This window comes from Lutra lutra, chromosome 6, assembly GCF_902655055.1.
Source record: "Lutra lutra chromosome 6, mLutLut1.2, whole genome shotgun sequence".
NCBI lineage: Eukaryota > Metazoa > Chordata > Mammalia > Carnivora > Mustelidae > Lutra > Lutra lutra.
Window position 1 is genome coordinate 25,744,051 of NC_062283.1, and position 27,116 is coordinate 25,771,166.

A 27,116-nucleotide genomic window follows, 5' to 3' on the forward strand; every position below is an offset into this window, starting at 1 on the left:
ATGATAAGGGAGTTGGGAAGAAGAGGAGGTATAAAGACAGGTCACGGGGCTTAAATATGGCTGCCTGTTTCACTCCCTCAGCAAGAGCTGTGGGTAAGGATAGTCTGCTTAGGGAAAAGGTTTTAGGAAGCTTCCATGCCTAATGTCTTCTGGCTACGACCTGGAGTTTATGGTTCAGAAGTTCTTTCTTAAATGTCAAACTTTCAAAACACTTTTCGTATATAAATGTTGGTGGTCCATAAGCCAGGCACTGCAGCTACCTTGTTTATCCCTCCCTGATAGACTGTCAGACTCTAGCAGAGTGCCTGGCACCTGGCACCTAAATTTTTCATGAATATTGACTGACTAACAGTACTAGGTTAGCCCACAGAAGTCCATGCAACTGTTTCTAACAACCATTTGTAACAGAATTTTTACATGAAAATGCATGTTCGCCTAATGCAGTAAAAAGAACACTAAAAGGGGGAACTGAGGGTCTACTTACAGCTCTGGCACTAACTAGGTATGTGACTTTAAGCAAGTCACATACTCTCCCTGGTTTCAGTTGCCTCACCTCTCAGATGAATTGAACTGGATGAGAACATCTCTGCGGTCCCTTCCAGCTATAAAATTCTGTGGCTCTGACTAACAGAATCAGGATTAAATTCACTCCACCCTTTCAGTCTTCCCTCCCCATGCCGTATATGGGTGCAAGAATTTGATCATGGAGAGAAACTGTATCCTCCCAGGCACCAATAACCCTCACAGGCTACATAATTATCGTTGTCATCATCATCATCATCATCATGATAAATAATAGTCTTTAAACACTCACTATATCCCAGGCGCTGTTCCAGGCACTTCACCTATATTAACCTATTTAATCTTAAAAACAACCCTATGAGGTAAATACTGTTATTGTTCTCATTTGTCTGAGGGACTGGAAGATTCAGGAACTTGCCAGAAATTACCAGGTAAGTCCTGGAGCTGGAGTTTAAACACAGGTGGTCCATCCAAGTTTGAGCTCCAGCCACAACAAGCAGTGGTTCTCAGTGTGGTCCCCAGACAAGCAAACTCAGCTTAGCCCTGGATCTTCTTAGAAATATAAATCTTTAGGCCCCACCCCAGGGCTATTGAATGAGAAACTCTTGGGCTGGAGGAAGCCAGAAATCTGTGTTTTAATCTTACGGATGATTCTAATGCACACTAAAATTTGAGAGCTCCTGTCTCTTCTCTTCAACCCTGCCTTTCAACATACCCGTAAGTGGTTCTGTAGGTATTTACTCCCCAGGAATGCTAATTGGGGAGTAAATACCTAGAGATGTGATATTGTTGCCCATTTGTACATGGACAAGGCAAACATTCAAACATAGGTGATCATAAGTTAGGAGCTAGTTAGACTGCTTTTCAAGCTCTCTGTCTCCTAGTTGCCATCACTGATGAAATCAGTACAGGAAAAGTCCGGAGGTGGAGACAATCACAGAGGAGGAAGAAGAGGAGTATTATTCTTCCAGCTCTGCTGCAGAGATGAAGAGGTCTCCTCCAAGAAGCCCTAGCTGAATCTGACAAGTTGAGCAAACAGAATTGTGGCAGCACGTCACACAGTATGTGGACTCTCCTTCCCTACAAGAGGGCAACCGACTCCTCAGCATGACCCATCCCATGCAGGGCTCACTAGGTGCCTGTGCTTACGAGCAAGGTGCCCAGTCTGAACTGAGATGGGGTATGAATGCAAAATCCACACTGGACTTCAAAGTCTGAGTACACAGAACAATAATGTAGAATGTCCTGATAATATTTTATATTGAAATGATACCACACTGTATATATTGGGTTAAATAAAACATAAAAATTAGTTTCACCCTTTTACTTTTTTAATGTGACTAGCAGAAATTTTTTTTTAAAGATATTATTCATTTATTTGACAGACAGATCACAAGTAGGCAGAGAGGCAGGCAGAGATAGAGAGAGGAGGAAGCAGGCTCCCTGGTGAGCAGAGAGCCCGATGTGGGGCTCGATCCCAGGACCCTGAGATCATGACCTGAGCCAAAGGCAGAGGCCTAACCCACTGAGCCACCCAGGCGCCCCCTAACAGAAATTTTTAAATGCAATATGTGGCTTGCGTTATATTTCTCTTGGGCAGCATTGTTTCAGACTAAGCTTGTAAAGTCCTATCTATATCTCTCGTAATGTACATAATATGGTGTGTCTATAGTTTTTTATTTATTGGTAACAACGATCATCAAACCTGGAACTGAGAGAGCTATTGCAATGCTAGGACCTGTTGTTCAGGGAGCCCAGAACCAGCCCAGAAGTTGGATTCCAAAGGTCAGAGTCAGGCTGAGAGGTAGAACCAGGTGGTCAGGACGGGTTTGAAGGATAAGGTCACAGAAAAGTCAGAGCTGGCTTCCTGAGAACATGTTTAGGCCAGGAACCACGAGGAGGGAGATGGACGATCAGGTGGTCATGAGGATAGAGTAACTTCCTGCTGCATGCCCACAGCTTTTATATTGTTCCTGCTGAGCCAGGAACTAATTCTAGAATGGCTTACCTGGGTATGCGAGTGGGAACAGGTAATTGGTAACACCTGGTTGAGGTAGGTGGCTGGGCACGCTCCAGGAAACAACCACTTCTGGGAAGTATGTTGTGACAGTAATGGTGTTAGGGCCAAGTTAGAGCATTTGTTAAATTACAGTGACCTGAAAGTGAGTTTCCATATTCCAGGTGTTAGTCTGCGAATTACTCTTGCCCTCTCATAAGCCTAACACTGCACGAAGTTAAAGATAGACGGAGCTCTCTACATAGAAACTACAGGCCAACACAGTAATGCTTATGTCAAAGACAAACATAGTCATTTCGTTACTATATTGAAGCAATCAGCTTATGTTAGTCATCACAAGATAGCCCTTTGCAATAGATTTTTTCTAGAGAGGGTTGCGATAATCCCTCCCATTCAGCAGGCCCATTTGCTCTGTGACTACTACTCTTCTGATAAAGCGGGAGATCTGTTTCCCCTTTGTTGGAATTTGGGCTGACCCTATAAACAGGAGTATGTAGAGGAAGTGACTCTGGGTCACTTCTAGGCCAAGGCCTCATGAGGCCTTGCAGCTTCTGTTTTGTAAAGTTTGAGCTAGATGGTGAGGGACCATATGGTTGGGGGACGTATGAAGGAGAACTGAGGTGCATTTAGCATCAGGGACCCAGACCTGTGAGGGAGGCCAGTCAGATCACCTCGGCCACAGGGAGCAGAGATGAGCCATCTGCACCGAGCCCTCCAAAATTCCTAGTTCATAGAATCCTGAGCATAAAAAAGGTTTAAGCCACTAAGTTTTAGGATGGCTTATTAAGCAGCATTAGACAAATGGATTTATTTATATGTGGATTTTTCATTAAAGATTTTTTATATATTATCTTTATGGTCACATAATTTTGGGATATATATAGTTAACTTGAAATAATTCATTATGCACTCAGAATATGTTATGCTAAACATACATACAAGCTGTAGATTTTGCTCAAATTAATTTTCAGTTCTAAGCGGCCACAAAGTGATATTACATAGGAAGGGAGACTATAGATAACCGTGTCAATACTGCCGGTTGGCATGGAGATGCTGCTGAAGGAGGAACCAGTTTTACTGTCGGTGCCATAGCCCTCGAGCTGAGAGACGATGCAGGCTGTGATCCGGGAAGGGGCAGAGAGGAGGCAATGCTGCCAGACAGCACCATAGCAGCGTGGTGATTGATGGACTGTTCTGTGAGCAACGTGAACCACCCAAGGGCTGGAAAAGGAGGACAGCCACATCCTGAAACAGAGAATATTATGAGTTCGAGGAGAGGGTCTAGAGAGAAGTTTGAAATGCTGCAGCCAGCCGCCCTCAGTATGCTTTCCTGTGTCTTCTCATATGATTCTTCAGCAAATTATGCCACCTTGTTTGAACAGTATTAATAATTGAAAAGGCACTACCCCCAGGATCTATACCAGAGGTGAAAGTGAAGAAAGGATTGCAAGCAGAAGAAAAGGAACAAAACAGATGAATAACCCCTATCTTAAGAGTATTATTCAAAGAAAAATACATGGCTGGAGCTCAGTTCATTGTCCTCCATAGCTTTCAGAAAATTATAGGCAACATGTTTGTGTTCGGTTTGCTTAACGCAAAGGTGGGCAAATTACAGTCCATGGGCCAGTGAGTGTGTTTGTAAATAATGTTTTATTGGAACAAGCCATGCCCATTTGTTTCTGTTCTGTCTGTGGCTCATCTCGTGCCACAATAGCAGAAATGAGTACTTGTGTTAGGTACCATATGGCTCAGGAGCCTAATATATTTACTACTTTGCCCTTTAAGAAAAAGTTTGCTGACCCCTGGCTTAAAGAAAATAAATGAAAAAGTTAAGCTGGAAGTAATCAGGAAAGATATAGAAGAGAAAAAGGAAATCAGTCCAGAAACTGAAGCCACCTGAGCAACAAAATTTAAAATAAATGTTACTGAAAACAATCAGGTGAACAAGCAGGAAGAAACCACATAAAATAATATGGAAAAGACCAAGCATAAAAATGATTAGATGGAGTATAACAGGCATAGAAGGCAGAAGAAAAGAGATACAACATGAGCATAATTGGTACACCTGGAAAGAAATGGAACAATAAAAGAGGGAAATATACTAAAAGATTCATAGAAGAAATAAATACTTAACTTGAATCTGCATATGGTATGCCAGAAAAGTTGATTTCCAAATGATTCACACAAGACTAGGGGCTTTTAGGTTTTCAGTTCTCATCCAAGGATGAGGAAAACTAACCTCAGCCTTGGAATTTATAGATTGGTGTATGTGGCTGGAAGAAAAACACAAAGAGCAGGGCAGATTTTGACACAGCCTTTTTCTTTTGGTGCATATCAACCTAGAATAATACATTAACACCAAAAGTAAGAAGTAAAAGCTCTGTCACTTTCTAAATTGTGTTCTGTTGTTCTTATTAATTTATTATATAATGATTCTTTTCCTCTTTAGAAACTCGGGATCTTTAAAATGAAGATGAAGGACTCTTTATCAAATGAATCCACAAACCAAAGTATTTTTGGCCATGAAGAAAATTAGTAGATTAAAAAGTCCTTAAGACCGGCCCCGGGTTTTATGCTAGATGGTTTTCTTGATATTGTTTTATTTATATAGTCATGTGGCACCTGTTTCCCAACTATGTCATAGTAAGAGGGAGTCTCCCCTGCTAACCCTCAGAACTACATACTACCAACGTACTGCAAAGCATAAGGCCTGACCTAGTGCAAGACTACTTGAAGTCCTGACCTAAACTGTGCATACCAGGCTGTTATCATGAAAACAGCTACTGAACAAAGTTTAAAGACAAAATGTATGTGATTGGAACCCCAGTTGGCACTTTTTAATCAGGAATTTTAATATCCATTTTTTCAATTTCTTTTGATTTTTATTAGAATTATTTCATAGACTTTCTCCCCTAATATATAGATTAACTATATGTTAATTAATTATTATATGTTAATTAATCTATATATAGAATCATTAGATAATAAATTAATAAAAACAATGAAAAATCTGTTTTAAGATTTTTATGACAGTAGCACATAAAGCACAAAGCACAGGGCTGAAAAAGCAGCAGTCAAATAAACATAGTTAAACATAACCTTGATTAACAAATCTTGTTATTCATGGATGACAGCTCAGTTAATAAGTGTTTGTGGCTTGGATACTGAACTGGAGGTTAATGGCGAGGTAGAAGCAATTGTAGAATCCAGATTTTTAAGACAAACACACATCACACCCCAAATGGCATGCATGGAATCAGGTGTAGTTAGTCGGCTGTGGTGATGTACTTTGGGTGTTCTCCTTCACTGGTCCAGCTGTGAACAGCCTCCAGAGCTACCAAATCAAGGAGAGAGGAATGATCCTTCGCTGCCTACTTCCGCGTTCATGACTTGAATGGCCAAAGAGTAGATTGTGGGGGGCAGTGTTTTCACTCGAATTTTCTACAGTTTTATTTTGACTTCTCTTAATTAGATTTAGAAAACAGATAGCTTCTATCTATAATTATACAGTTAGAAAAAAAATACATGTCCAGATTAACTAATACACAACCATCTACACTCGGCCTTCAGAGGTCAATGACATGGCCTCAGATTTCTTCTGTACTTCATGTACCTTAAAAGCAAAATGAATGTGAGACATGATTTGAAAACTGCACTTTTCATTTGCCATTAAGGGACATTTTTATGTTGAAGAATCTGAAGCCTTGGTCCATTCATTCCTTAACTGATTGTCTTTCCTCCCTGTGGGATGGATTATAAAGCAGGAGATTTTTTTGTTTGCACTGGTGATCAGGTCATGGCAGAAAGTAAATAAGTATCAGAGGAAGTGGATAAGTCAGTCATATCCTTAAAGGGCACTCAAAGAATGTGGGAAGACTCTCTTTTTTCTCCTTCATTCCTTGAGAGACAAAGAGAGAGGACTGACATCTAAAACATGTAACCTCAAAATTGTTTCTATAGTCAGAAGCCAAAGCCAAGTGGCGATTTGATCACAGATTGTGGCCTGGCTGTGTCATGGGTCATATGTTCAGCATGTGAACAGGAAGGTGAGAAGTGGTGAGCTTTTGCCTCAGTTGTGCCATCCATCAGAGAATAAATGGACCAAATCAACGTGTGCAGCTGTATAAGGAGGTGAATGGCTGAGTACCTCTCACACAGGGGCCTTTGTGTCCTGGACATGATCTAGCATTATGATGGGATGCACTGGGCCTCGGCTTTGTGGCAAATTACTAACCCATTATCACACCAGAACACAAGATCATTTATCTTCTAATCCAGAATGTCACCTGTTCTTCATTTACCAGTCAATAACCATTAATTATGCTCGGTGGAAATTTAAACAAAGCCCTTTCCCTCTGTTAAAACCAGTAAACTATTCAGTAATAACAAATAAATCTGGAGCTGTATATCCTTTCCCTTCCCATTCCCAGACTGGAGTCTGGTACAATATGAACTCTAGAGGAAATGCCTAGAAATTGATAGGTCAAAGGCCACAGATAGTCTGATGGAAAAGAAAAGAGCAGATTCTTGGCACTCACTTTAGTGAAAGTGAGAGGCTCCTACGGATCCCCAAATTCCTGTTGGGGAACAAAACAAGTACCAGGGAACTTAGTAGTGTTTAAAGTAATCCACCATTAACCAGTAATCGTATTTTCTCCTTTTATTTTTAGCAAGCCCTTGCTTTCTTTAACATGACTAAAAATATAATTTTTTCAAAACCATTCTAGCACAACATAGTGTTTCAAAAGAAATAAAGTAAGCTGAGCAGTCCTGAAAGACCTATTTTAAATGTTATTTTTAGAATGGAAATTTGAGTAAAACACATGTAAGTGTGTACACTAATCCCTCAGAAAAATGTTCAAATAGAAATTCTAGCCAGAAGCATAATTAGTTTTTCCTAAAAACTTTGAAAGTATTTTTGAAGAAAGCCAAAACAAGTGTGTGTGTGTGTGTGTGTGTGTGTTCGTGCATGTGTGTGGGTGGGTGGGTGTGGGTGTGTGAGCGTGTGCATACACTCAAGGGAGGTGGGAGGGTCAGCTTAGCTGGGGAAGGGTGGCCAAAGGGCAGGCTCAGTCCCAGTGAAGCCAACAATACTGTGTGCCATTGGTCACACGGAAACTCAGTGAGATAATATGAATTCATTCCAAGGACTAGACCTGGGGCTCTTGTGTGGGATCTGGAAGGAGTGGTCAGAGTTTCCAGACAGAGGAGAGAAGAGGGCATTCTAGGCCACAGGAACTGCACATGCAAGACATGGAGACACAGGGAGCTAGCCCCCCACCAGGTCTCTACTAATGCACATGTGCCTCCGGGCCTGCAACAAAAGACACCTCTGTGAGGACCATAACAACAGAGGGTGCTGTCACAGGGCTTGGCCAGCAGATCTGGGCTGCGTTTCAGAGCCCACTCCTCTCAGCCCAGAGCATTTTTAATAGTGGGCAAAAGCCCTGAGTTCAGGGAGCTACAAATATCTTGGAGACTCTGTGCTGCATGGACTATCCCAGTAAAGAGAACCTCACGTTTCCTGCCTTTTAAAAATGGAACAAGTATTATTATTAATACTAACCTTACTAGTGTGAATTTTTAAAGTGTTGTGACTCAGTTCATCAGCTGTGATTTCTTAATGCAAAATGACACCTGTAGATATTTTCATGAATGCCAGCAAAACTCCCTCCTAGCCAAGACACTTTCATTAATTACTTCTCAGTGTGTCACTGACCCCAATCTACTGCCATTGTCCCACCCAGAGTGCGCACCTCGAAGCCACATAAAACTGCCAAAAGTCTCATCCTCCATAAAACAAAGATAATATTGAAAAGTCTTATAATAGACCAAGAATACAAAATTTTCACAAGAAATAACTTCAAGTAAAAGATAAATATCTGGGTTTTTTAAAAAATTTTTTAGAAGAGTGCCACCAATTCAAGTGAATAAAGAGGAATTAAGCCTTTTTGGGTTACATCCTCTGAGAAAGAAGGTGCTCCACTGGCTTTAGCAGCTTGTTTTTCAGCTGATTCAATACCAAGGAGGGAGACGCCAATCTGAACAGTTTTCTTTAGATGTTAGAACCAGAGTGTAATACACATAATGTTGGGGACTGTGTTCTAGTGAGGTGCCTGATATTTTCACCTATTTTATTTTTTTTAAAGATTTTATTTATTTATTTGACAGATCACAAGTAGATGGAGAGGCAGGCAGAGAGAGAGAGAGAGAGGGAAGCAGGCTCCCTGCTGAGCAGAGAGCCCGATGCGGGACTCGATCCCAGGACCCTGAGATCATGACCTGAGCCGAAGGCAGCGGCTTAACCCACTGAGCCACCCAGGCGCCCACACCTATTTTATTTTGAAAAGTGGATGAAAATGATGGAAAAAACCAGTTGTCGTTGTTGGTGGAGGCTTGGGTTTTTCATAAAGAGGCATGCCGCAATCACATACAAGCTATACTTTTGTGGTTTTTAATCTACATCTTCAATCTGTATAACAAAATCATTAAAATTAATGCACAGTTCCAAACTATAGAAATGATAGGCCTGTGTGCTGCTGATAAAAGTTGTTATAATCGAGTGGAGCAGGGCTGTGACCATTGCCACCAGTTTGTGTCTGAGACACTCAATCACACTATTGCCCAGCTAGACTTCTTGTTCCTGTTGAAAAAGTGCACCACTGTGAAGCACACACTGAGCACTTGACCTTGAAATGCTGCCTGATGAATCCTGAACTCTGGTACATTCTTATTACTACTCAAATAACTTTTTTAAAAGTGGCAGTACTGTTCATTACATAATTGTTTTCCCTTTAATGATTCTTGATTTACTTTGCTTTTTGATGTCAACACCCTGGAAAATTTCTAACTTTATTGTTAGGAAATTTGGTTCTACTTTTGATCTGTCTTCAAATGACTTTTCCTTACCTTCTGTCCATGATGGAAAGGAAAATTGGGCAATTCTTTGTAAGCTCTTCTTTTCTTAAATATACTATAGAAAGTTTATTTGCCAGAGATGTTCTTGAACGTCTTGTTCCTCTAAATTATAGCCCAAAGACCTGCTGTGTGAGAATCAAGGTGCCTAAAACATGTCTTCCAGCCGATTGGTGGGAACTTCTGTGTCCCAGGCATGTATGCTCAGATGTTCCCCTGATACTTCTGATGCACATTAAAGTTGGAGAACCACTACTGTGATGTTGAGAATATTGTTTTAAATTCTTGGTTATTTTCTAGCTGTGCATGTCAACGTATTCAAACAAGGAGGCCATTAGACTGAGGTGACTTTTAATTCCTTAACAGCCTATGTAAGTGAACCAAAACCTAAGCCAGAGTGAGTGCACTCAAATCCAACAAAAGGAATCTTAGGAACAACCAAACACAAACAGTTACCTCTGCTTTTTCAAATAAGGCAACGTGTAAACTATAGTCAATCACGGAATTCCTTTATTTTGCTTCAGTGTCTACTTTATGAAAACCCTACTCCTAGTTCCTGTTGGTATAGCACTCTTAACCACCTTTGATTTAGTGCTGCCTTATTCAAATTGATGTATGTTCCCATAAACTCTTGGGGGAAAAAAATTAATGTGCCTCAGTTTACCTTTTAGCAATGTCCATATATAATTTTATTTTTTTACAGATTTTTTTATTCATTTGAGGGAGAGAGTGAGAGTGCACGTGTGGTGGGGGGGCAGAGGGAGAGGTAGAGAGAATTCTAAGCTGACTGCATGCTGAGAGCATAACCCGATGTGGGGCTTTATCTCAAGACCCCAAGATCATGACCTGAGCCGAAACCAAGAGTTGGTGGCTTAACCCACCATGCTACAACCCTCCAGTTACATGTTTTTGATACCATTATGTTTCTCAAGTGACAGCTGGATGCAACTTTAACTTGGATGTGCCTCTCTCTCTTTCTAGGCTATGTGGCTGATGTTGCAGAATGATGAGCCAGAGGATTTTGTCATAGCGACTGGGGAAGTCCATAGTGTTCGGGAATTTGTAGAAAAATCGTTTTTGCACATTGGAAAAACGATTGTGTAAGTATGAATTGATTTCCGGCCATGTATCAGACACTTGCTGGCAGGTTTGCATGTGTGCTTGCTCTTCCACCTTGGTTTTGTCTTTTTCCCCGTTTAGTCTCTTGTAGAGCAATACATGGAGTTTCAGTATGAAACAGGGACTTTGTTCTGCGCTGCATCCAATCCCAGTTATAATTTACCTTTTTTTTTTAATTTTTTGAAAGTTTTTTATTTTTCTTTAATTTTAAACTTTTTGCTATGGCTGACACATGGTTTACTGTGATTTTACTGTAGGTAATTCTACTCTTACCAGATCAATGTGATAATATTATACAATTGTTTTTAACATTTTCATCTATATTTTAAAATTTTGAAACCACAAAAAAACTGAAAGAAATTTCAAGTCCATTACAAACAGTCTTCTTTTCTTTGGACCATTGAGAGTAGGTTGCCAACCTGATGCCCCATCACCCTGGACTTTTGTGTGTATTTCCTGTAAACAATGGTATTCTCCTACATAAACACAGTACAATCATCAAAATCAGGAAATTCACAATGATAAGTTGCTACTCTCTAATCCTTAGATCTCATTTGAGTTTTGCCAGCTGGGCCAATGATATGCTTTATACCAAAATGATCTAGTTTATAATCATGCATTGCATTTTTGTGTTGTGTTACATAGATTTTGGAGTCAAATTTTTATTGGAATGTTTGCAAGATTTTTCTGGAGTCCTTTATTATAGATGGAATTTTTTTTTCTGGTAATTTTTTATTGTGTTAAAACATATATACATATACACGAAATTTACTATTTTAACCATTTTTAAATATACATTTCAGTGACAATAAATATATCCACAATGTTATGCAACCATCACCACCATCCATCTCCAAAACTTTTTAATCTTCCCCAACTAAAACTTGGAACGCATTAAACAGTAACTTGCCATCCATCCCTCCCCCCAGCCCCTGGCAACCACCATTCTACTTTATATCTCAAAGAATTTGCCTACTCTTGGTACCTCATATAAATCAAGTTATATAGTATCGGTCCTTAGTGTTTGGCTTATTTCATAAAACTCAATATATTCAAGATTGATTCATGCTGTAGCCTGTATCATCATTTCATTCCTTTTTAAGGTTGAATAATATTCCATTATATGTATATGCTACATTTTGTTCATCCATTCATCTTTTGTTGAACACTAGGTCCCTTCCAGATTTTGGCTATTGCAAATCATGCTGCTGTGAACATGGATATACAAATATTCATTTGAGTTCCTTCTTTCAGTTCTTTTGAATATATAGTTAGGAGTAGAATTTCTGGGTTATATGATTATGTTTAACTTTTTGAGAAGCTGCCAAACTGTTTTCCAAAATCCATTTTTGAAATATAAGAAAGGACTTCTACTTTGAGCTATGATAGAATGACAGAAATCAGATTAACTCTCCTATCTTAAAAAAAAAAAAAAAGGAAACTACATAAAATATATGAAATAGTTGTTTTAGACATTGGACAATAGGTAGTGCAGGTCTGTGATCTTTGATAGAAAAGAAACAAATGAGGTGACCCCTGCAATCACTCTGGGCCTCTTCCTGGAGGCACAGTCTTAACCATGGAACAGAAAGAGGCACTCCAACAGAGAAAACTGTTTTGCTGAGTTGAGGAGGTAGAGATCAGAATTTAGAGTCTGAGTCACCTAACATTAGGGGTCAGAGTTCTAGAAAAGTGGGCTCTACAAAGAAAAACAACCTCCAGAAATCTGTATAAGGACCGCATTCAGTTTGTATTGAATAATAAGATGTAGATGTCCTAAAAAAAAAAAAATGTCCTAGAAGAAATTCCGTAAACTTAGATGAAGAACTACCTGGGAGCTGGGAACTGAGCATTCTTCAGAGCTTACTCAAGTCTAGGAAGCATTTGCATTTCAGCCAGTCTCAGTGGAGAGAACTTTTTCATCACTCAGAGAAGTGATACCAATTCTAAAGGGCTATGTCTAATTAATGTGGCTAATCCTGAGAGTAAAGGCTACTCCAGACTTAGACTAACAAACTTTAAGTACAAACTTCAAGAGGACACAAGGAACAAACCTCTACCATAACAAAGCCCAGCATTCTTTAAAAGAAGAGAGTAAAATCTAGACTCATAACATAAATTTCTTAACATTCAGCATTCGATAGAAAAAATTAGTAGGACTGTCAAGAAGCAGGAAAATATGACCTATAACCAAGAGAAAAATCAATCAGTAAAAACAGTCTGGGGAATAATAGAGATGATGTTATAAGTACTCAGAGATGTTAAAAAGCTATTATAACTACACTTAAATATTTTAAGGAAAACATGAGTTTAGTGAGAAAAGCGAGAAAATATATATTTAAACATAGCTAGATGGAGCTTCTAGAGATGGAAAATTAAATATCTGAAATGAAAAATTCACTGTTGGCATCAAGAACAGATTAAATACTACAGAAGAAAGGATTATTGAACTATAAGTATATAGAAGTATAATATTAGAAATTTCCAAGATGAAACATGGAAGAAAAAAAAAAAAGGCTGGAGAAGGAAAATAAATAAATTAATTAATTAAACAAAACAAACAAACAAAAAAAAAACCAGAGTCTCAGTGACCTGTGGAACAATATCGAGCTACCTAACATGTGTAACTGGAGTCCCAGGGGGAAAAGTGGGTAGAGCACAGAGGAAGAATTAAATATTGGCCAAAATCTCCCCAAATTTAATGAAAACAATAAAATCACAGATCCTTAAGAGACACTATATCCCAAACAGGATTAACACAAAGAAAATTTCACCAGGGCCCACATAGTCAAATTACTGAAAATAAATGCTGAAGAGAAAATCTTAAAGGCAGCCAGAGAAAAAAGAGAACTGTTTACAGAGGAACAGATAAAAGAAAGTTTTGTTACCAGAAACTATGTAAGACGAAAGACAATGGAGTAACAGTTTTAAACTGCTGAAAGAACCCTACAACCTAGAATTCTATACCCAGAGAAACTGTTTCAAAAATGGAGGTGAATTAAAAACTATTTTCAGACAAACAAAGGCTGAAATAGAACATTGATAGCAGACACTTAGAGAAAAGGAAAATGATACTAGTTCTAGGTGTGGATTTCTAGGGGGGAATGAAGATCAAAAGAAACAATAAATATGTTGGAAAACATAAAAGGTTTTTTCCCTCATTTTAAAATTTCTTTAAAAAGAAATTGGTTAGAAGTAAAAATCATAATAATATATTATGAAGTTTCTAATATGCATAAATAAATTATATGACAACAGTAGCATAAAGTATGGGGCAGGATAGAAGCATTTCATTATTTTATTGTTTGTAAGATTCTTAAACTAGATACAAATTGATATAAAATTATTCAGAGATAATCTGAAGTAAGTTGAAGTGCATACTACAAACTCCAGAGAAACTACTAAAAACAAAATAAAAAGTAGCAATAAGGCAATAGTAGAGTTAAAATGGAATCCTAAAAAGTGTTTCATCTAAAAGAAAGAAGAAGAGACAATGGGAACAAATAACAGATGGGACAAATATAAAACAAATAACTACATTGATGATTAGGTCCATTAAATTCTCTAAAAACAGGGACGCCTGGGTGGCTCAGTGGGTTAAGCCGCTGCCTTTGGCTCAGGTCATGATCTCAGGATCCTGGGATAGAGTCCCATGTCGGGCTCTCTGCTCAACGGGGAGCCTGCTTCCCTCTCTCTCTCTCTGCCTGCCTCTGTCTACTGTGATCTCTCTCTGTCAAATAAATAAATAAAATCTTAAAAATAAATAAATAAATAAATAAATTCTCTAAAAACAAAGAAATAATTTGTTGCACTTGATAAATAAAGCTATATGCCATCTACAAGAGTCACACATTAAATATAAACATTTAGGTGAAAAGTAAAAAGATGAAAAGAGAAAAAATGCAAACACTAATCATAAGGGACCTGGAGTGGCTATATTTATATGTGACAAATTAGACTTCATTTAATTAGAAGGAATGAGTCATTTCATAATTTAAAGGGGATCAATTCATCATGAAGACATAACAATTTTAAATGTATATATACCCCATTACCGTTAGTTCAAAATACTAACAGAACTGAGGAAAAATAGACAAACCTTATATTTGAGTACTTCAACACTCTTCTGTCCATAATTGACAGAACAAGTAAACAGAAAATCTTTGAGGATAGAAAAAACTTGAACAACATAATAAGTCTACTTGACCAAATTGACATTCGTAGAACATACCACCCCCCTAGCCAAGAGCAGCAGAATACATATATATGCAAATGTACCTGTAACATTCACCAATATACACCAAATTCAGTGTCATTAGAGAAGTTTATAAATTTTAAAGTATTAAAATTACAAGAAGATGTTTTCTGACCAAAATGAAATTCAATTAGAAATTAACAACCAAAAGAAATGTTTAAGATCCCCAAACATTTGGAAACTAAACAACACACTTCTAAGTAATTCACAGGCTAACGAAGAAACCACAAAGGAAATTAGAATATATTTTAAACTAAATGAAATGGGAACAGCATGCCAAAATTTGTGGGATCTAGCTAAAGCAAGGCTTCAAGAGAAGTTTGTGGCTTTGAGCACCAATATTGAAAAAAAAAAGATCCCGAACCAGTTATCCATTGTAAGAAGTAACTTCCCTTGTAAGAAGCCAGAAGAAGAGCAAACTAAACCCAAAGCAAACAGAAAGAAGAATTGATAAATGTAAGAACAGAATCTATCAGTATATAAAAAGTTGATATATCATGACCAAGTGGGATTTGTCCTAGGAATCCAAAATAAGTTTACAATTTAAATATCAACATAATTCACTGTATTTTAAAAAACAGAAGAGAGAAACCATGTGATTTTTTTCAATAGTTATAAAAAAAAGCATTTGAAAAAAATTCAATGACTATTTATTATTAAAGAAAAAAAACTTTCAACACACTAGGTAGGAACTGAAGGAAATTTCCTCAAGTTGATAAATAGCCTCTGAGAAAACCCCGCAATTAATATCAGCTCAATGTTGACAGGCTGAAGGCTTTTCTCCTAAAAATCAGGATCAAGGCAAGGATGTCTCCTTTTATTATTCCTTTTCAAAACTGTCTTGAAGATCCAAGCCAAAAATAAAACACGAAAAAGAAATGAAAGGGAGAACTATATCTGTCTTTATTCACTGATAGCATGACGGAGTACTTATAAAACTTTAAGTATTCTACCACTGAAGTAACTACTAAAACTAACTGGTGTATTTAGCAATGTCACAAGATACAAAATCTGTACATAAAAATCAATTTTACTTGTATGTGTATAAAAACACTGATCAGAGAAACCAAAATAGCCCTAAATAAATAGAGGAATATACTGTGTTCTTGAATTAGAGAACTGAATGTTGATAAGATATAGATTCTCTTAGAATCTTAAAATCAATCTATAGATTGAGTGCAGTCCCAATCAAAATCACAGACTTTTTTTGGTAAAAACTGACCCGCTGATTCTAAAATTTATATGGAACTGCAAAGGATCTAGAATCATTTTGAAAAAAGAAGATCAAACTTCCTTTAACACTTAATCTGCATGATATTGACATAAGGATAGATTTATAGGTCAAAGGAACGGAATATAAAGTCCAGAAATAGACTCTTACTTGCACCAATTAAATTTTTACAAAGATGTCAGGGTAATTATTGCGGAAGGATAGTCTTTTTAATAAATGGTGCTGGAATCATGAATAGCCATACCATAAGGGGTAGGGAGTGAAACTCAATCCATAAATCATACCATACAAAAGTTAATTGAAAAAGGATTATAAATAGAAATGTAAGAGTTAAAACTAAAAAACCATTAGATGAAAACATAGAGGAAAGGTTTTGCAACTTCAAGGTAGGCAAAGATACCTTGTTTCTCTACGAGGTTGAATTATAAGAGTTTTTATGTTTTATGTTCTCTCAGTCCATGACTGCCTTTTCAGTTTCTCAACAGTGCCTTTCAAGTAACAAAAATTTTACATATTCATGTAATGCAATTTATTATTCTTTATGGCTTTTTGGTTTCTGTGTGTGTTTGCAGTGAATGTTTATATCAATTTGGGGTGAAGCCAAGGATTTCTTAGGACACCAAAATCAAGAGCCATGAAAGGGAAAAAAAAATGACAAACTGAATATCACAATTAAAAACCTCTGCTTTTTGAAAGTGACCATTAAGAAAATGAAAAGGCAATCATGATCTGGGAGAAAATAAGTGTAATACTTATGTCAGACAAAAAAACTTCTATCTGGACATGCAAAGATCACCTATAACTCAAAAAGACAAATGACTCAATTTAAAATGGGCCCAATATCTGAACAGATAACCTCACACAAGAAAATATACAAACAGCTATTTAGCACATGAAAAGATGCTCAACAAGACTAGTCAACTGGGAAATGTTCATGAAAAGCACAATGTAATACCACTATACCCCCATTAGAATGACCACCATGCCCAAGTATTGTTGAGGATGCTGAAACAGCTAGAGCTCTCATACATTAGTGATGAAATATAAATGGTACAACACTTTGAAAAATAGTTTGGCTTTCTTAAAAAATCAAATCTATATTTATCACATGACCAGCAATTTTCCCAGACATTTACCAAAGAAAAATGAAAATGTATATCCACATAGAGACTTATACATGAATATGTTTAATGGCTTTATTCCTAATAAAGCATTGCCTTCCTTAACATTCAATCAACAAGTAAATGAATAAACAAATGTTATGTATCTGTACAGTGGAATACTATTTAGTTACAGAAAGGAGTGGATTAGGATGAATCTTAAAATCTAATGATTTTGAAATCAAGCATAATTACTTAGTGAAAGAAGGTCAGCCACAAAACAGTACATACTGTATAATTCTATCTATATGATATTCTAGGAAAGAATAATTTGGACTGATCGAAAGCCAATCAGTGATTTGTTGAGTGAGATGGGCTGAGTTTGGGGTGGTGACTGGGAAAAAGAACAGGGAAATCTTTTGAGGTGGTAGAAATGTCTCATATCTTGACTACAGTGGTGATTACATGAATGCAGGCATTTTTCAAAACTCATCAAACTATACCCTTGTTAGATATTTTATTATTTGTAAAATATACCTCAATATAGTTGATTTTTTAATAAAAGGAATAGAAAACAAGGAACTTTAAGAGCCTATCACCAAGGAATATTTAAGTGAATTTAATAAAGTGTTATCACACTATTAAAAATAATGCTTAAGAGAACTTTGAATAACATAAAGTATGATTACGACAATCTTAAACTAAAAAAAAAAAAAAGGACACAAGTTTAGATCTGTTGTATGATCTAAACTCTCTAAGACTATGCCTATAAAAGATTAGAGGAAAACATGCCAAAAATTTAACAATGGCACTTTCTACATTGTGGAATGTAGAAAGTGTGTGTTTGTGTGTGTTTGTAGTGAATGTTCATATCTACTGTATATCTTGCTCAGTATCCAAACTGTCTGTGAGGAACTTATATCCTTTTTTAGTGAGAACTCATGTTACACACATTTTTTTTTTAAAATATCAGGTAGTATTATAAATGAATCCCCAAAGAAGACTCTCTTTTTTTTTTTTAAATTTTTTAAAAGATTTTATTTATTTATTTGACAGGCAGAAAGGCAGGCAGAGAGAGTGAGGGGGAAGCAGGCTCCCCACCGAGCAGAGAGCCCGAAGCAGGGCTCTATCCCAGGAGCCTGAGATCATGACCTGAGCCGAAGGCTGAGGCCTTAACACACTGAGCCACCCAGGTGCCCCAAAAAGACTCTCTTTTGGAAAAGTGGATGAGACTTGGTGTTTCTCCCATCTTGGAGATTATGTTTGCAGTCACCAAGCCATTCTCTGACCTGTACTCCCATGAGCCAAATGCCTATTTTCTGACCTTGAGCACAGTCCCTCACAAAGTAGGATGCTATTCCAGGAGATGTCGATGAAAGCATTCCATGTCTAGTTCATTTAGAAAATACTGAATATTATAACCCCCCTTGGAGAATTGCCAGTAAAGAAACTGTTTAACTTTGTTTAATCCAGCATTTTCCAAACTTAATTTTTAAGTTTATATTAAAAGCTTACACAAACAAGAGTTCTGTGGATCACCCGCTGGGAAATGTTCTTCTGTCGTTCAAACCTGAATACCAGATACCTATTAAGTCTGACTCCTTCCCGGTCTTCAGAAGTAGTGCTTGCCATTGGCAGTTTCTCCGAGAAGGTCCGCTAAAGCAGTTGAGACGGTTTTACTAAAATCTATTTCAAATTTCAGGCAGTGGACTTCATTTTGTTTCAAAAGGCACACTAACCACAAATCAAGCTTTTAGTGGTATATTTTAAATGGTCTCTGAGTGGTATATAACATTTTGGTAAAATACCAAGTTTTTTCCAAATTCTTCCAGAAAAGAGAGATTGATATGAGGTGCTAATCACTTTGTCACTTTCATAAGAGTCTTCTGGGTGGCCGAGCATCACCCTGGCAGCACTCACCTGCCTAGTGCCCAGGACCTGCTCCAGGTCTTTCTGTGTCATACCATTGGAGTTGTGGGAACAGAATGCTTACAGTGCATATTCTTCATAGTTTGTCTGAAAATATCAAATTCCTTCTCAGGGCTAGATAATAAAATCATGATGGTTTTGTGAATGCTGTCTGCAAGTTCTGTTCTATTGTTTGTTTTTTTTTCAATTTCCTTCCTCTGGATCTTCTTTGGGCCCCATGCATCAGCATACCGATCTCAGCTGGAGGAAGAGCAGGGAAGCCACAGGCAATTTCATGTGCTAAGGCCAAGCCTGCTCCTTGGGCTTCAGAGTCCCTGCTGCAGCTGTGAGCTCTGACAGGCCAGCGAGTCCTTCTTGGGAACAGTGTCCACACAGTCAGAAAGCAAAGAAAGGAGCAAAGAAAACACACTGAGATCTAAACAAAGCTGGGAAGGCCAGAGATAGTATTGTACCTCAGTAACTCATAGATTATAATTTGTGGAAATATGCTTTTCTAAACTCTTCAAGAGGGCAGACCTCTTTCTCCCAAGGATGCTGTTTTCGTTTTTTTTATTTCAGACCTGCTAGCTTTCATTCCGAAGACATTCATCCTTCTATCTACACAGCCTGGCATGCTATTGTGTTGTAAAAGCACCATCCTCGTGCCACATCCCCTGAGCTTGAATCCCGGCCCATAGCTACCAAAGAGAGTCATTTACAATCACTGTGTCTCCATTTTCCCAGCTGCAAAATGGGGATAATAGAATACTGACTTCACAGGGATGAGGTAAAGAGTAAATGGGCTAAAAATATGTGAAGCCCCCAAAACAGTGCCTGATGCTTCAAAGCTCTGTATAAGTGTTTGCGATTAATAAATGGGTAATTGATTGAAAACAAGGGATAAATAAAATGTGGGAACAGTAACATTAGACAACTGGTTTTATGTGTGGAGACGAGAAATGTTTTACGTTGGTGTGACCAGGCAGAACTGAGTACAGACACTCATCAGAGAAAGGCCACTGCAGGGGAAAGAACACACTTGTCCTCCTGTAGGTGGATAGAGGTTGTGGACATAATGAGACATCTCTTCGTCTCTAACTCCTGACCCCTCCTGAGAAGTAATGGGCTATTTATCAGAATTAGGACACCTTTTTACTGAAACTCTTTCCTTTGAAATTCTGTGAATGGCTTGGAGTTCTCTCAAAATGAAGATTTTTTTTATTATATCATGTTAGTCACCATACAGTACATCATTAGTTTTTGATGTTGTGTTCCATGATCCATTGTTTGCATATAACACCCAGTGCTCCATGCAATCCATGCCTTCCTTAATACCCACCATCAGGCTCACCCATCCCCCACCCCTCTAAACACTCAGTTTGTTTCCTAAAGTCCATAATCTCTCATGGTTCGCCTCCCCCTCTAATTTTACCCCCTTCACATTTCCCTCCCTTCTCCTAATGTCCTCCATGCTATCCTTATGTTCTGCAAATAAGTGAAACTATATGATGATTGACTTCCTCTGCTTGACTTATTTCACTCAGCATAATCTCCTCCAATTCCAACCATGTTGATGAAAAAGTTGGGTATTCATCCTTTCTGGTGGCTGAGTAATGTTGCATTTTCTTCTTTATGCATTCGTCTATTGAAGAGCATCTTGGCTCTTTCCACAGTTTGGCTATTGTGGACATTGCTTCTATGAACATTGGGGTACATATGGCCCTTCTTTTCACTACATCTGTATCTTTGGGGTAAAAACCCAGTAGTGCAATTGCTGGGTCATAGGATAGTTCTATTTTTAATTTTTTGAGGAACCTCCACACTATTTTCCAAAGTGGCTACACCTACTTGCATTCCCACCAACAGTGTAAGAGGGTTCCCTTTCTCCATATCCTCTCCAGCATTTGTTGTTTCTTGTCTTGTTAATTTTGGCCATTCTAACTAGTGTAAGGTGATATCTCAATGTGGTTTTGATTTGAATTTCCCTGACAACTAATGATGATGAACAGTTTTTCATGTGTCTGTTAGCCATTTGTATGTCTTCTTCGGAGAAGTGTCTGTTCATGTCTTTTACAATAGCACCAAAAACCATAAGATACCTTGGAATAAACCTAACAAAAGAGGGAAGGATGTATACTCTAGGAACTACAGAACACTCAGGAAAGGAATTGAAGAAGGCACAAAAAGATGGAAAAACATTCCATGCCATGGATTGGAAGAAAAAACATTGTTAAAATGTCTATGCTGCCCAGAGCAATCTATACTTTCAAGGCCATCCTGATCAAAATACCAATGGCATTTTTCAAAGTGCTGGAACAAACAATTCTAAAATTTGTATGGAACCAGAAAAGACCCTGAATTGCCAAGGAAATGTTGGAAAAGAAAAACAAAGCTGGAGGCATCACATTGCCTGATTTCAAGCTAGATTACAAAGCCATGATTGCCAAGACAGCATGGTACTGACACAAAAACAGGCACATAGACCAATGGAACAAAACAGAGAGCCCAGAAATGGACTCTCAACTCTATAGTCAACTAATTTTGACAAAGCAGGAAAAAATATCCAAGGAAAAAAGACAGTGTTTTCAGTAAATGGTGCTGGGAAAACTGGACAGCTATATACAGAAGAATGAAACTCGACCATTCTCTTACACCATACACAAAGTTAAACTCAAAATGGATGAAAGGAATCCATCAAAATCCTAGAGGAGAACACAGGCAGTAACCTCTTCGACATCTGCCACAGCAACTTCTTTGAAGACACATCTCCAAAGGCAAGGGAAACAAAAGCGAAAATGAACTTTTGGGACTTCAACAAGATAAAAAGCTTCTTCACAGCAAAGGAAACAGTCAACAAAACAAAGAGGCAACTCATGGAAAGGTAGAAGATATTTGCAAATGACACTACAGACAAAGGGCTGATATCCAAGATCTATAAAGAACTTCTAAAATGCAGATTTGGAATCAGTAGGTCCGGGCAGGGCCTGAGATTCTCAATCTCTAACAAGATCCTAAGTGATGCCCGTACTGCTAGTCCACAGAACACACTTTGAGTAGCAAAGCCTGAGAGAATTATAGAATCTCAGGTTTGACGTGAACCTTGACAATCATCGAGGCCAATCCCTTATCACTTTCTACCTTGTTGTTAGTCATCTCTGATTCTGCCTTCCCTGGTAGGCTAGACAGTGGGCTCCTTCAGAGCATTATTTAATTCTAGTTCCCTTCCATTCCTTTCATTCTGCCCAATATAGTGTCAGACATTTAGTAAAATAAAAAATCAACATTTTAATTAATGGAAAAATAATTTTTGGAAATTGGAAGATTTGACTTTAGGGTTGTCTTGAAAGGGTGAAGGAATCCTTGCTTAAAAATGAAAAGACTTAAAAATTCCAGGGCTTTCCATGAGGACAGTTCAGTGAGCACCTGCAACTGGTTTGTTCCTTTTCTTCTTTTTCCATCCTATCCCTTCCATCTCCAGTACTCATAATATCGCCTAAGTGCCAGTTGAATTTAATTGCAATTGGATTGAATTTATCATCTGATAAATTGAGGTAAAAAGAGTGCTCTGAGGGCGCCTGGGTGGCTCAGTGGGTTAAAGCCTCTGCCTTTGGCTCAGGCCCTGATCCCAGGGTCCTGGGATTGAGCCCTGCATCGGGCTCTATGCTCCGCAGGGAGCCTGCTTCCCCCTCTCTCTCTGCCTATCTGTGATCTCTGTCTGTCAAATAAATAAATAAAATATTAAAAAAGAAAAAAGAGTGCTCTGGACTTTCCATTTCTGCCATTAATAAATTCAGGAATGCACTAAGATGAGATGAAGAAATCTAAAACCCAAAAGTCATACACCCCTTTTTTCTTTCATGTGGCTTGGAAAAGGTAGACCAATAGATGACTGGAACCTCTAAAGAATAAAGCCAAAGTTTCTGGAAATTGCTTCTGGTCCTACTGACTAAAGCAATCCCTAATATGAGATAAGATGCTATGCTTTTGTAATACAAGTCATGTCAGAACCTAAGGAACTTTGGTTTATTTATTAATCATTAGGTACCCAAGCCTACCAGTTCTTAATGAATCAAGTTCTTACAAATGAACTAATCATTTACTTTATAGTTTGCTTACCTCAAAAACATTATAATAGCAATCTGTCAAAAATAACCTGCAAATTGGAGAATGTCCAGGAGCTTATCTTTTTGGAAAATGTAACATGCTTTCCTATAACATTTTACATTTTAAAACATTTGACATTGCTTAATCCTAAGACTGTGAAAGTCCATAAATCCATGACCAATGTCCTTATTTGTAGTATTCTTAAGGTAGTTTTGCTTCTGAATTGTAATATGTAGAGCAAAAAATTTTAATTTGAATTACTTTGTATAAATCATTTTTCATTCACTTATGTTTTCTTCCTTATTTAAGCTAGCTGACTTATAAATTTATTTTCCGTAAAAAAAAACATTTTGCAGGAATCTAACATTAATTAAAGAAATCAAAGAAGGTATAGGCAAAGTATGGTCTTTTTTGTTTTAAATACAATGCTGCAGGTTGAAAATTTAAACAAAAATTAAAAGTGTACCTTTGAAATGTAATTTAGTCATCTAGATTATCTTTATGCCCTCAATCTCCTACTTTACAGAGGTTATGTCATGTTTCAAGAAGATTTTCCATATTCTTTTGCTGATTTAAAAATGTATTGTGGATTACTTATATGGGGATTGAGGGGTTTTTTATACCTTTAAATATAGAATTCATGTTGCTTTTTTTTTTTAATATTTGTAAGATTTAATTTATTTAATTTTCAGAGAGAGGGCACAAGCAGAGGGAGTGGCAAGTAGAGAGAAAAGCAGGCTCCCTGCTGAGCAAGGACCCTGATGCGGAGCTTGATCCCAGGACCCTGAGATCATGACCTGAGCCAAAGGCAAACGGTTAACCAACTGAGCCACCCAGGCGTCCCTTCATATTGCTTTTAAAAGACCCTCTAAAGGCTTTATTAAAATGTATACATTAGAAGAAATCAATATCCTCCACTGTGCAGCAGAAGGAACTTAACCTCTTAGTCTGTAAAAATATGTGCACTTTGTGTTCGTGTTTTCTCAAAGAATCAAACATGACATTTTATTTTTAGGGGTGTTCTGTTGAGCTCCCAAAGTTATGAAGGATGATATAAAATAAATTCCTTTTTTTTTTTAGTGTGTGAAATATCCATGCTAATGAAATCTTAAATATAATGAAAGTATTTATAGTAGGAAGGAGAGACAAGTGAGTGAGCATTTTTAGGAGTCAGAATTTTTTTTTTTGTTTTTAAGGAAGTGAAACCAAACTCAAAATAGCCTTGAAGATAGTCAGATCCAGGACTTGGTAGTCTGTCAGGGCTCTCTTTGCTTCTTGGAAAGCTGCCTTCATTCCCTCAACATGTCCCTAGTGCAGAGGACATCGCTGATAGCGTTTCTGGAGACATAGACTAACATGGTGAATGAAGAAAAGAACCTTTTGATAGTTATCCATGTGGAAACCTCCTGAGGAAGGATTCTGACAGGGCCCATTGGGCCCATGGTAACCTCTAGACCATTCACAGAATCCAGAGTTTGGGGCAGTTCCTAATTCCCATCCTATTGTTAGAGATAGAGAATTCTGTGCTTGGCAACCCCATCGAAGTCACTGATCTAACCCAGGAGAGGATCAAGGTCCTTCCCCCAACAGGGGGTGTTATTTCTAGAAGAAAGGCAGAAAGTGATATTCAGCAGGCAAAAACAACATGTTCACATAGCATTTAATGATCATTTAGTATGAGCCCAAAAATGTGCTATGAGCTGACCACTGACTCAATTTAGTTTCCAGGGCTGGGGGCACTGTTCTCACTGAGAAGGAAACTGAGGCACAATGAAGTTAAATATCCTCCGGAGGTTACTCAGCTATGTGAGGGGTAGAGCCAATGTGTAAACTGAGCATTTTCTGACTCAAGAGTCCCTTTCTTTATATTGTACTTTTCCTCTTACTTGTTTCCATCCTTTAAAAAAAAATACTCTAAATGTGATGGTTGCATGCTAACAGTGGAGTCACATCATAGGCAAACAACTTGAAAAACCAGATCCAGGCCCACATGCCTCTATGAAAGAGAAGCCCCAACCAGAATGCCAAGAGAGCAAAAGAAGTTAAATCTTGCTTGTGAGCCCTCACAAGCCCAAGTTCTGATGGAAAAAGCAAGATTTGAAGGCTCTTCCAAGGATAATCTTCACTCTCTGCAGTTTTGTTTCTAAGCTCTTCCACTAGAAGCAAATCCCCCCAACCTGTAGCATCGCTCTGGTTCCTTGAGCACCTCCGGTCCTTTGAGATCTGCAGTTGTAAGTGAATGAGACAGGCCGGGTGTCTGTCTCAGTCACCATTGTCTTCAGTGCTTACAACAGCTGGCCTATGATACCTTCTTACTTGAGTCCAAATGGATATCCAAAAGCCACTGTCCAGAAAAGCCTTCCAAGAATGCTCCTTATCACCCTAACTTGCCCAAGTTAGGTTCATCATGGGTCAGTCTTTCCTGGTGGTGACAGCTACAGAGAAGCCACTCTGCTTCTTATCCCTGGGAGCTACTAAGGAGGGATGATAAGGACCTTACTGCACACAAGGGTGTGGCGATGGAGCATATGGGCTCACCTGAGAAAGACTTAGAATCAGTAGGATTTGGTGAACAATTGGCTCTAGAAGGTTAGGGAGAGCTTGATTAGTGGTGCCGTCATTAAGACAGAAAACTTTCTGCCCTCCCACAGTTTGCCTGCCAGGCTTTATGTGCTTAAAGGAGAGTTACAGATATTTTCTCTAAAACGAACTTTTCCTTCAACCTCATTATTACATGAGTGTCATATCAGACACACAATCAGCATCTGGTGCGTTCTCACTTTAGCTCTTTTAAGATCTGTTAATCACTTTTCAATTCTGTTACTGTTTTTGAAATTATCTTGTAATTTTCACTGGAAAAGCTTGGAAAATGTGTTGCCATCTGTATGTTTAGACTTGGTACCAGTATTTATTCTTTGATATCATTTGAGTGAGTTTTGCTTTGAATTTATTAGAAAATAGTACATCCATTTCAGTGTAGGTGAGTAGAAGACACTTGAAAGCAGATCAGTACCAAGTGCAATACTGATACCATGTAAGGTGATATGCTGGACAATTAAGTTCCCATTTGGTCACTTGTATTGACAAGGCATCCTTATGACAACAAATGTGTTCTTCCCAGGGTGTTTGTTTATTTGGAGGAGGGTGCATTGTTGGGTTTGTTTTTAGTGTGATGTTTTGCCTTACACTTTCCCATCAACTTATTACTAAATAATGTGAAAAGGAAGCACTTTTCTCCTACAATTAAAGTGACAGGAGCATAAGCTAAACTGGCAAATCTTTCTCTTGACTAATTTTCTGTCATTAATCTTATTAAATTTTAAGAAGAGGGTCGTAAGAATAGCCTGCATACTGGTGAGCCACCACCGTCTGTGCTGGGGGGAAAAAAAGATGTTTTGGCCAATGGAAATATTTATCATACTTCGTGGCACTCTGTCTACATTTTAAGTAAGAACGGCAAGGGGCAAAAATTACTATACATTTAAAAAGAAGCCCATTTCCAAAATCGTTCTGGCTGAGATAACAAGTCATTTTGTACTCATGCATGTACTTCCCTTAACAGGGAATTGCTCCCTGGTGGTTGTGATTTCTGGCCCTTGCGCCTTGGGGATGAGGGTGAGGAGGCCTGTAAAAAGTGGAAGGCCAGTGGACAGAGATTAGGATGTGAATCTTGTACCCCTGTGACTGGTGCATCTGCCCTAAGGCACTCCTCAAAATCACTGCTTCCTCAGTAAGTTACCTAGTTAAGTGGCCAGCATAGTTCCTAAGACATAGTAGATACTCAATAAACGTGCTCATTTCTTCTACTTTCTTTTTCTCTCAAAGTGAAACGCATCTCAGAGAATCAGAAGACATTTCCTTTCCTTTCCTTTGAGTAGTTCAGGCTCTAATTACCTGACAATAAGAACATGTTATTTACAAATATACACAAATGGATGTAGATAT

General features: G+C 38.1%; 1 protein-coding gene across 3 annotated transcripts in view; it reads left to right on the plus strand.

Moving 5' to 3' along the window:
* The window catches only part of GMDS (GDP-mannose 4,6-dehydratase), a 640,099-nt gene that overhangs the window by 505,152 nt on the left and 107,831 nt on the right, over positions 1-27,116 (plus strand). For all 3 annotated transcript variants that reach the window (XM_047734312.1, XM_047734313.1, XM_047734311.1), the window contains one exon: positions 10,436-10,554. In XM_047734312.1, coding sequence (XP_047590268.1) covers positions 10,436-10,554 — 119 coding nt within the window. The remainder of the gene's footprint in view (positions 1-10,435; positions 10,555-27,116) is intronic.